This window comes from Berghia stephanieae, chromosome 5 (genome assembly GCF_034508935.2).
Source record: "Berghia stephanieae isolate SIO BIC M18660-M18661 chromosome 5, UCSD_Bste_1.3, whole genome shotgun sequence".
Taxonomy (NCBI): domain Eukaryota; kingdom Metazoa; phylum Mollusca; class Gastropoda; order Nudibranchia; family Aeolidiidae; genus Berghia; species Berghia stephanieae.
In genome coordinates, this window is record NC_088364.1 from 28,263,523 (window position 1) to 28,276,022 (window position 12,500).

At 33.3% G+C, this 12,500-nt stretch overlaps 1 protein-coding gene across 1 annotated transcript in view; it reads left to right on the forward strand.

Annotated features, from left to right (window-relative positions):
* The window catches only part of LOC144972701 (cysteine-rich venom protein Mr30-like), a 48,844-nt gene that overhangs the window by 4,453 nt on the left and 31,891 nt on the right, over positions 1–12,500 (forward strand). The window contains exons 3-4 of the mRNA XM_078914241.1: positions 3,269–3,341; positions 7,639–7,730. Coding sequence (XP_078770367.1) covers positions 3,269–3,341; positions 7,639–7,730 — 165 coding nt within the window. The remainder of the gene's footprint in view (positions 1–3,268; positions 3,342–7,638; positions 7,731–12,500) is intronic.

Below are 12,500 nucleotides of genomic sequence, written 5' to 3' on the forward strand. Positions count from 1 at the left end.
AGTCTCTGACTATTTCTGACTTTAGTCAAGGACTTGGAAAGTTCAGGTTTCATGTGAGCTGACCAAGCAAGTATGAGACTAAAATCACGACACTTTCGGACTAAGTTTGGCCAAGTTTTAGTCATTTGCTGAGGTAAGACTTAAAGCTTAGTTGAGACTAGTTACTAGGATACATCATAGCGTCGACAAGATAGCAACTATTTTTTAGATTGAGAGAGCTTCGATTCGGAAGGAAAATACATCGGTTACGAATGACAGAGGCAAAAAGTGTCCCGTTTCTGTTGAGACTATAAGATAAGTGCAGATCGTCGATTGTACACATTTTTGTGAGTAAAAAGTTAAACAAATCTAATCGGCTCGTGAGTTGCGAGTGAACGGAGATTCGAAATCGAAGAGTTTGCGTCCAAGAACAACCTAAAAAAAAAGATTAGAAAGTATAATTAGTGGAGACAAAAGTTATTCTTCTGGCATTGTAACGGGCTGAAATAATGTGATTCATTAAAACACACTTTCACTTTTGTTTGTTTGTTTTTTGTTGTTTAAAAGAAAATAAATTTGGGTTCAATTTGTTTGAGTTTCAATAAAACTATCTAATTATAGAATTGACAGTCGACATAGACATCATTGTAGTCTATCAGTCGACAGTCAGTATCGCGTGATTTGATTTATAATGACAAAAATAAGTTAAGATATGAAAAGGAACGAAATGTTATCTATACCGGATGTGTTGCTAATTTCCTTTTTGGAAATCTTTTGCGTTGAAAGCATGAAGGCTGATATCTTACCTGCCATCATGTACTAGAGAGCGTGCTGTTACCAGCACAAACTAGCCGAATTAGTCACCATGCTTACAACGCCCACTTCTAGGCAAGGGGCATGCTAGTCAGAGACTAGAAAGCGTTCATAAAATCTGATTTTTTAGACACTTGCTCCGCTTAGGCTTAAGACTTTCAAGTCATTTACTAGACTAGTAAATAACCACATCTAGTCCTGAAAACGGACCCAAGTGTACCGTTTCATTGAAATTTGATCTTGTTTCTAACACTTAGGGTAGTTGATCTCTTGTGTTTTTTTCTTTTGTTTTTGCGACGTTGTCAAACACAATGAATCATTTTAACTCCCACTGCGTCTTCCTTTATAATGTCATGGATATAATATATTATGTGATTTTATTGTATCGACATAATTGTGATCACGATGATTGAAAATAACAAAATCTAACCACTATTGTTCTTTGACAATAGCTGTCATTACTGCGTGCATACGCGCTACACAAGATGACGCCTTCTCAGATAATGAACATAGTCTGCAATATTTCAACACCAACGATAAAATCCATTTTACGTATCTTTAAGCACCCGTGCAATCCCACGCCTCAAAACGTCGACACAATACAATTGTCGTACCATCATTTATTGGTTGGTTATAATTTGATTGATTGATTGATAGTAATGCTCTTTACAAACCGAGGTGGGGGGGGGGGGGGGTTAAGGTCTCGATAGCTCATAGTAGAACTTTCGTCTCACACGCAAAGAGAACAATATCTAACCCCTATTTCCACCCAGCAGTGAATGGGTAGCTAGGTCTGCCATGTCTAGATTAACTGATCAGTGTTCAATGCAAATAGTTGAAAGCAGTTATTACCGTCCGTTTTACGGCCACAGACTCTGGAATAAAGTCCGACTCCTTGGGCCCAATAGTCTTGATGGACTATAATAATATATTCCTGACAAGTAAGACTAAACTTGATTGATTTGTGTGCCAGGTCACATAAATTGATAATTAATTATTATAAAATTAAAAATAAAATTAAACAGTTAATCTTTTTTTAAGAGATCGAAGTAAACTTGATTTATTGTTTTGAGTGTTGCGTTGCATAGATCTAGACGTCTAGCTTTCTTTACAATTTCGACACGTCTTTCTTGCATGGCCTCATTGTTTGCGTCATGATATTTTTATACATTCACCTCTGTTACTTTTTATTATTTGATTCAAGTTTTGCGTTTCATAAATTAATTGATATATAATTAACTTTTTTTTTACGAATCTCCATGGCAAATTCTTGATACTTACATAATAAATATCGTCGTGGAATTTTCCCTGACTCCCTGAATTGAAATAAATATTTGAGTGTCATCATAGCCGCCTTTGGTATAGATAGAATGAAATTGACGTCACTCGGGTCTTTGTTATTGTTTCTTGCCATCCGCGTTTATGAGTAATTCTTACTAAACTGTATTAACCAGACTATAAACGTTTAAGGTTACACATAGTTTTGTGTGTTGGCCCGTTATTTACGACTGGCAGATGTGAGTGTGTTATTTTTTTATTATTATTATTATTATTATTATTATTATTATTATTATTATTATTATTATTATTATTATTATTATTATCATTATTATTATTATCATTATTATTATTATTGTTATTATTATTATTATTATTATTATTATTATTATTATTATTATTATTATTATTATTATTATTATTATTAATATTATTATTATTATTATTATTATTATTATTATTATTATTATTATTATTATTATAATTATTATTATTATACTCTTTTCTTTTTTGTTTTTTCACGTATCATTAGGAAGAAAATAGAAAAAAAGTGATATAAGTACCTATTTTCGAACACTTTCCCCCCACAAATACCCATATAATTTTTCATTGCCATTCTGGGTGGGGTTCATGACATCCCATAGTGGTGGGCAGGGAGGCCCTTACTGTGTCTTTCACCCCCCTTTTTCTGTTTTCTGAGTTGCTTTCTGTCTCTGTATTGGAAATGGACAACTTGGTTTTGTCCTTGCCCTGGCTGGAGTCCTTGATTGGGAGGGAAACAGTCAAATTTATAGCTATAGTTTTGAGAGATGATATTCTTTACCTTGTAAATCATCTCTCTGTCATGTACTGTTACATTTGTTTTAACTATAAAATGGTTTGTAAACATTTTGAGTGTATTCCTCTTAGTGGGGATCCGTGCTTATTTCTGGATAAGAATTTTAGGTGATCTCAAACTAAACACTCTGACGGTGTGCTCTTGAAATCTTCATCTGTTCCCTATATGAACCATTGCCCTATGTCCCACACTTTCTCGTGCACTTTCCATTGCAAATCTATATCTTTTTTGACTATCCAATTTTCCTCCTTCTTACTGGCGCTGAAATTACCTAAATACATGTTGCAAGCGCCGTAAAACCATTAAAAACAAAAACAAAACGACATTCATTGTCATAACTTTGTTATTGTTTTTCTACAGTGTGCCAAGAAGTTCACAATACATCCAGGCCACACAGCATGTCTTTCGAAGTCCGGATCTGCAACAACAATGGGTAAGGTTCACACTTATCCACTGTATTTGGCACTGATGTCCGAGTTATAACTATGTTGTGCAGAGCCAAACGATAGAACGACTTGTACTGAAAATGCTTAATCTCCAGTTTGGTCCCCAATCTGACCCCTTACAATTTGCATATCAACCAAATAGAAGTGTTGATGTTGCCATTAACCTTTTGTTGAATAATATTTAAAGTCATTTAGATAAACAAAAGGCATATTGAAGAATCCTTTTTATTGATTTTACTTCAGTATCCAACACGATTCGGCCCCATTTACTTGTTGAAAAGCTGAAATGTCTGAATATAAATCCCCATTTGATTTCCTGGATTCTAGACTTCCTTTAAGAGAGAGCACAATTTGTAGAAATTAATGGAAACAAATCTAATAAAATAATTATTAATACAGGAGCCCCTCAAGGGTGTGTTCTCTCTCCTCGCCTCTTTACAGTTTACACAAATGACTGTACAAGTGACTTGGTCCCAATTTTAAAATTTGCTGACGACACTGCCCTCCAAGGGTTAATATTTGAAGATGATGAAACGGCATACAGATCTGAGATCGACAGATTTGTTAGTTGGTGTGAAGATAACTCTCTGAAATTAAATGTAGGAAAAAGCAAAGAAATGATTTTTGATTTTAGAAAGAACACAAAGTCCATCAGTCCGCTCAAAATTAACAATCAAGCTGTTGAGCAAGTTTCGGTTTACAAATATTTGGGTATCTTAATTGACAATAAATTGAAGTGACATTTACAAACCGATACTGTTATCTCTAAATTGAACAAAATAATGTATTTTATTCGGAAACTTTCAGAATTTCACGTAGAAAAAACGTTATGCACCCTTTTTTATAGATATATTTTTGAGACCGTTATTACTTTTTGTATTACAGCATGGTGTGGAAATGCGAGTATTTGCGACATTAAGAAAATTGATCGGATAATTGATAAAGCCAGGAGTTATACTCACCAAATTTCCAATGTGGAAGAACTGTTCAAGAGATTTTGTCTAAGTAAAATGGAGAAAGTTGTGAAGGATGGCGATCACCCCCTTCACAAATATATTATGTTCTCCATGAGGAGCCGTCGCCTTATATCTATAAAAACAAAGAAAACACGTCATCTTAATTCATTTTTGCCACATTTTGTTCGAATTTTTAACGCGCAACTGTGATTTAAATTAAATACTATCTTTTAAATATACACACACAAGTTCGAACTAAAGGCCAGAGGTAAGGCCTTTCTCAATTTATCAAATTAATATATAAAGTGTTGCTATTGGTTCTTGGTTGTATATTTATACATTTTTATTTGCATATTATATATATATATATATATATATATATATATATATATATATATATATATATATATATATATATATATATACACATTGTCGCTATAGATTCTCAACTTTGTGTTTATACATTTTCATGCATGACACGTCTGTAAACGAATTTCCATTTTTTTGATGAATAAAGTATATCTTATCTTATCTTATCTTATCTTATCTTAAGACACAGATTCATTTTCACCCCCAAACAAATAAAAATAAACAAACAAACACATACGCTCTCTCTCTCTCTCTCTCTCTCTCTCTCTCTCTCTCTCTTCCCCCACCCCCTCCCCTCCCCCACAAATCAAATCTAAATCGACTTGTTACGTATTCATGGTTGTGTGGAATTAGAGGACCAGAACCAAATCCGATGTATCAAAGGCTCAGGCCCAATCGTTCCATGTCGATTGACGCTTCTGCCATACACAGAAAAAGCACGTATTTTTCAATATGGCCAGATAACTTTTTAAAAATGTATCGATATCCAAGTATATTAAGATGATCCCCTCCCCCCAACTTGAGACTTTTGACAAGTTTTAGGTGCAGCTATGTGGTCTTGTTGCATGACACTCGCTTTCGGATCGGAAGGTCCTGGGTTAGAGCTTCGCTCGGCGCATAGTTGACTCACCTTATCTCAGCGTACTCAGGTGTAAAATGAGTACCTGGTCGTTAACAGCGTTGTCTCTGTCGGAAAAAAAAATGGTATTATCGCCTAACAAGCGTCATATCCCGTTCTACATGTTACGTGTTGCTGTTGGACAGGGACCCTTTGTAAAGCGCTTTGAGCATGTTTAGTTGATATTGCGATATATAAAACCTCAAGTAAAGCTCAAGTATATTCACCAGCAAACTGGCGCACTCAGGAAAAACGCGTAATAATTATTTGGCCAGAAAACATATTCTTCAAATATCGATCGATTTAACTGATCCTCAGGTTGACAAAAACTCTCAAACCTGGAACTTCGCGAAGTGCAAAGACAGTCATTTGGTTTCATGCCACGGATCCTTCAAATATTATACAAATTTCCACCAACCACAATATGAAGTGATTTGCAAAAATGCATTCTAAATATATTCTAAGTAAATATTGATAGCACGATTAAAATTTATTTGAATTGACTAATTGCGTGCTATTACAAACAGATACTCATCTATCTTTATTTTTATACTACTATATTGTGTAAATTAAAATAGATTGAGACAAATCTTTTGAGCCATCAACGATCAAAATCGGTCCAGTAATTAAGTCTGTAGGTGCGCGCTTATGAATCTGGCAACAAAGCGGCCAGCGGCCAGATGACGATTTCCAACATCGATTGACCGATCATTAAGTCCTATCAGATTTTATAAATAATCATTTGAGTCTACGGATGATAGAATTGCCCTTAATTTGAAAAATGGTTTGCAAGTCACTCGTATATCAATCTGGAAAAAAAATAGATTTTCCAATAATTCTGTGCCCGTTGGTAAAAAAATTAACATGGGCTGTACAGAGCAATTTAGACCCCAACCCTATTTTAAACAAAGAATAGATGCTTATAATATGCGTGTGCCATACAGTCGTTCACTGACAAAACAAATTTCGCCTCTGGCCAGAAAATTTATTTCAAATGTCGACAAAGTCTCGGGTTTTAAGAAAATTTGGCAAGTTGAGGCTCATCTTTATCCAAATATATTTGTCTGAAGTAAAAAACAAAACAAAACAAAAAAACAAAAACAAAACAAAACAAAAACATTCTAGCGAAAATGAAAATGTGCTTTGTTAGTGCACTGTGTTCTAGATACAGGCCTCTGTGGATTTTAAATTTATCTCTATGGTTTCATTTTGCAGAAGATATTCAAAGTTAACTAGTGAATACAAACATTTCAACTTGACCACAAAAACCGTTGACACCATTGCATAGACTATATAAAAAATAGGCTACTATATTGTATTCACGAACTATTCACTGAATACCACCAACAGATGTGTTTGTTGTCTCTTTTGTTATGGTGAAATGAAATGTATTATGTGATACATATATAAGATAAATCGCAGTCCTAGCGAAATATTGACAAAAACGAGGAAGCACTGAACTGTTCAATCGTTTACAATGACATAAATTGAGCACTGCTGGAGAGTATTCTCATTTATTTTTCACAAATATTTTGTTATTGATTACAACGAAAACAATTTACAATGCTTTCAATGGCTTCATTGAATACAGTGTTATATGACTGATCATTGGGATAATTAACTTAAATCTCTCATCCGAAAAAAAAAAGATAATGTGCGTGTCTTGGATGTGTGTGTGTGTGTGTGGGGGGGGGGGGGGGGGGACTAATTTATGAGCCTAGCTTTCATGATAAACAATCTTTGTTTCGATTCTTTGATGACAAGAGTTTTTAAAGGTTCTCCACAGCATAATGACTGCGTAGCAGGATATAATAGGCTATGTCAATTTTTTTAATTGCACAAAAAAAATCTCGAGGCTTAATTTGAATCTGAATCCACCATAGACATGAATGGAACGATAGGCTAAATCAAAGATGAAATCAAAAAGATTGATTCGACCTAAACGGTTGAGATTTTTTTCGTCAACACTTAATCGATGAAAGAGAGATACGAATGGAGGAAACTTAATTGTTACGTACATATTCATTTAATAAAGCGTTTACTTTCTTTACAATTCATCTTCACGAATTAGTTGAATTTGGTTCCTACCTGGATATCATCTTATATTTTCCTTTTCTCGGCGATCGACTCCTTTCAAACATTTGGTAGCCGATTGTTAGAAGAAAAACAAACAAACAAACAACAAACAAAAACAAAACAAAACTACAACATCGGCTTCAAAACGAGAATTTCAAAATTTCCACTGTATTCTAAGTGTATCTAGTACATATATATATAACCCCCTCTCCCATTCATCCACAAAATGTTTGTACTTTTGTATGATTTTTCTTTGGGTTGTAGCCATCACAGAGGCGGAAAAAGGCGAGATCGTGACGAAACACAACACTCTTCGTGCTAACGTCAACCCAACTGCGACGAATATGATGAAAATGGTAGGTAATGATGAAAGAATGCTTGATTATCGTCTCAAAATAGCGTTATTTTGTGAAGTTCTAGATGCCGAAATAAAAAACTGAGATTCTAGTTTTTTGTCATCTTAAGAAACAATGTCATTTGTGAGATTCTGGCTTTTATCATCTTAAGAATCCATGTCATTTGCCTTCAGTAAAAACGTATAAAGTTGATCCAAGTCTCACATTTTTGACTAAAATTTCATTACTTAGTATCCAAACCACCCCGATATAAAAGGACATTTTGAGATTGTGGGGAATATTTTACCTTACCGTACAGCTCCGTCATTTCCCTTAGACTGTTCCCCCTGCCACTCCTCTTGTGTATTTCCTTCTCTCCATTGCAAGTCAAATCAAAATTCAGACATGAAATTAATATTAATTACATACAGCCATTCTCAGTGCAGCCTAATACAGATCTACCTACATGACATTTAAATAAATTATACCTATATAGTTTTGTGTGTGAAAAAAAAGAGAACTAGTTCTTTAAAAAGCTTCATATGTGAACCATTTACCTTCAACAGAATCAAATGAATGATCCAATTTACTAAATATAGATGCCTTAGCCCTGACCTTTCCGTTTCAACAAATTTTACTGAAACAAAGATACATCTATGAAGTTCGGCATAGGAGCCAATTATTTTCTCGAATTGTTCGTAGTGGCAGTAGTTTCACATATCACTGATAACGGCAGCCGAGAGCCAGGTAATATCTATAAACAAAATAAAATATGCAAAAGCCACAATGGTAGATGAAGTTTGTAACGCAAGATACAAAAACAATCGTTGAATCCGATGAAACTATTGAATAAATAATGGACTAGTGATAACATTGCAATAACCGGATAAACGAAAGGCCAACCATGAAATGTGTCCTCTCACATTACTTAATACAGTCCGATAAGTTTTAACTGCGCACTCCAACTGATTTCAGATCACAACATGCTACTACTGATTCCTTGTTATAAGACTGTTTATAAAAGAATGAAGCTAACAAAAAAGATTGTGGATGTGTGGAATGAGAGTGTATGTAAAGAATTACAGTGTTGTTTGGAAAGTACTGATTGGAGAGTGTTTGTTGATATCTGTTCAGACGTGAACGAATTAAATGAGTGTGCAACAGAATGTTTGAACTTTTGTGTGCAGAATATTTGTGAGAAAAAATAGATTGTGCTTTACTCAAACAACTAACCGTGTGTAACAGGTTAAATGAAAATAAAAGTTTATTTATCAAGGGAGATACTCTGGGTTTGAAAAAAAGCAAAGGGAAATAAAAAAGTAAATCAAGTCATGTAAGACAAAATACAAAAATATATTGGAGAAGGGACTTCGATCGGGGAATGTTAGGGACGCGTGAAAGGGTTATAAAATGGTGGTACACTACAATAAAAGTATGCCAATCTTAAACTGTGACTTTGACATTAATGAAATAAATAAATTCAATGCACAAATTGTGGGAGGTGATTTTGAAAGTGAAATAAAAAAGATTAATGAGGAATTGTTGCAAATAGTATTAAGATGGAAACGAAGTTGTGTTCAGCAAAAGACAGGCGAGAAGAGAGTTTTTGAAAGTTAATGAGTTAATGAACGGAAAGCATGCGGGCCGGATGGTATTAGGTACAGGCAAATTATTGATAGTGTGTGCTAATCAATTGAGTATATTTTTACTTATATATTTGATATGTGAATACGAATTTGATATGTGAATACGACAATCATGCGTTCCTGCCACGAGGAAAATGTTTAAAATAGTTCCTATTCCGAAGAAAGTAGAAATTTCCTGCATTAACGATCTCAGACCTGTTGCATTAACTTCAGTTTAAATTAAATGTTTTGAAAGACTTGTACTTCATAAATTAAATCCACAGGTTCGTTCTCAGTCAGATCCAAATCAATTTGCATACTGACCAAATAGAAATGTTGAGGACACTATCGTCGTTTTTACAAATTATTATTTTTTAAAATTGAGCTTTATATAGCGCAATATCCACTAAATGTGCTCAAAGCGCTTTACAAGGGATCCCTGATCAACAGCAACATTTAACATGTAGGATGGGACATGACGCCTGTTAGGCGATATTACAATTTTTCGGACAAAGACAACGATGTTAACGGCCAGGTACTCATTTTACACCTGAGTACGGTGAGAGTATGTGAGTAAAAAGCCTTTTCCAAGGACTCAACTGTGCGCCGAGCGCGAGGCTCGAACCCAGGATCTTCCGATCCGAAAGTGAGTGTCATACCACTAGACCATATAGCCGCAAATGACATGTAACATGTGACATGTATAAACATCTAGACCAACCAAGATCTTATTGTAGAATTCTTTTTGTCGATTTCTCCTCAGCATTTAATACAATACAACCTCATTTACTTGTGGAGAAACTAAATAACATCAGTTTTAATCCTCAACTGAAATGATTGATTCTTGATTTTTTATTAGACCTCTAGATAGAACACAGTTTGTGGAATTTCATAACCTTAAATCAAAAATAATTATTATAAATATAGGTGTTCCTCAACGTTTATTTTCCCCTCGTTTATTTGAAATATATAAAAATGACTGCACTAATGCTAGTCCCATTTCAGTACCCATTTTGAAAATTGCCGACGATATGACCCCCGAGGACAATCGTGAAAGAAGACGAATCCGTTTACAGGTCGGAAATAGATAGTTCGTGTTTTGGTGTGAGAAAAAGTTTTTGAAATTGAATGTTAACAAAACCAAAGAAATGATCATTGACTTTCGGAAGATAAAAAATTCCTACAACCAATTAGTATTAATGAACAAAACATTGTATAGGTCATTTTTATATTATAAAAAATATTTTGGTATTGTCGCAAGATCAGGAAACGCTTGGAAATAATGTGACTTAGGAAAGATTGATTCAATTGTAAAAAATATACATTTATGAAGTTGAGGAATTATATGACCCGTTCTGTTTCCACAGACTGAGTGATATCATAAGGGATGAAAGACACCCTTTGTACAGTCTCTTTATTTTTTCAAAGAGAAGTAACCGCCTCCTGTCTATAAAATACAAAGACAGAAAGGCACAGGAATTCCTTCGTCCCTCAAGGTGTACGGTCATCTAATTCTTATCCACAACAACTTTAAGCTATTTTATAATGTCTACAGTTAGTTTAAGTTTTATTGATTTTATTTTAATTTTAATATTAATTTTATTTTACATTGCATGTCACTTCGTTGTTTATTTTTTGTTTATTTATTTATTTGAGTATTTATTTATTCCTTTTATATATTCATTTATCTGTGTAAATTTATACTGTTGTATGTCGCTATTTGATGGCCTTGTAACCATATAATTTGTTTGTATCTAGACAATCTATATCATTAACCCAAACATGTCTGTACATAAATATTCCTTTTTTGTGGTGAATAAAAGTATTATTATTATTATTATTATTATTATTATTATTATTATTATTATTATTATTATTATTATTATTATTATTATTATTATTATTATTAATATTATTTATTATTATTATTATTATTATTATTATTATTATTATTATTATTATTATTATTATTATTATTATTATTATCATCACTATTCCTCGTCTTAACAAAGTATATATATATATATATATATAATATATATATATGTATAATATATATATAATATGTATATATAATATATATATATATATATATATATATATATATATATATATAATATCTGAATATGTAGGTAAACAAACTTTTGACACCATAAATAGACACTATGTTAAGGACGATGGAATAAGCACAACACATCCATCGTAGTGAAAATAAATGTAAAAATCCACAAGGAATATACTCTTTAAGAGCTTTTACAAGAGAGATTGAATCACCATTTTGAATACGCTCTCAAGACCTAAGAGACTGGATAAAACTAAACATTTCAATCCAGATAACAGAAATAGTATCTATGCCATGACATCAACTGCATAGTATTCTCAGACCCTACGAGTTCACAACATCGGTGCCAATTTAAAAAAAAAAGATAGAACTGTTAGAAAAGGCGATGAATGATAGAAAACGATTGAAAAGGTTGGCTCATTTGTAGGAAGTAAAGAATTATAGAACATCGAAAATTTGTCCGAAACGTCGCTCTTAACAAAGTATCTATAGCAATTGAATTGAATTAAAAACAAGCCTCAACTATTAAAATACTTATTAAATCCATCATTTTGTACAATTATATCCCTTATAACCGGTAAACACAAACTTAATGCTTTCATCAAGTAAGAAAATTAAAAAGCATCGTCAGATTACACCATCCAGATAGGATTTTGAATAAAACATTGTACACAGACATCACATTGTCTATTCGATCATAAAAACAAGTTGGAGTCATTTACGATGAAAACCACCCCCACCCCCCAAGCAAATAAAGTCATGACATATTACATTTCAAATGCTTAAATGTGAGCCTTTATATAGGGCAATATCAACTAGATTTGCTCAAAACTCTTTACAAAGGGGTCCCAAGCCAAAAGCAATATTTAACATGTAGGGTGAGATATAAGGCCTGCAAGAAGATTATTATTTTTTTTTTCAGTGCAGAAAACGCATATACCAGCCAAGTACTCTTTTTGTACATGAATGAGGTGAGAGAATGTAAGTAAAGAGCCTTTTACAAGTACTCAACTTTACGTCACCCAGAGCGGGACGGGGACTTGAACCAGAGACTTATCAGTTCATACCATATGAGCAAAAACCCGCGTTTACAATGTAAGTACG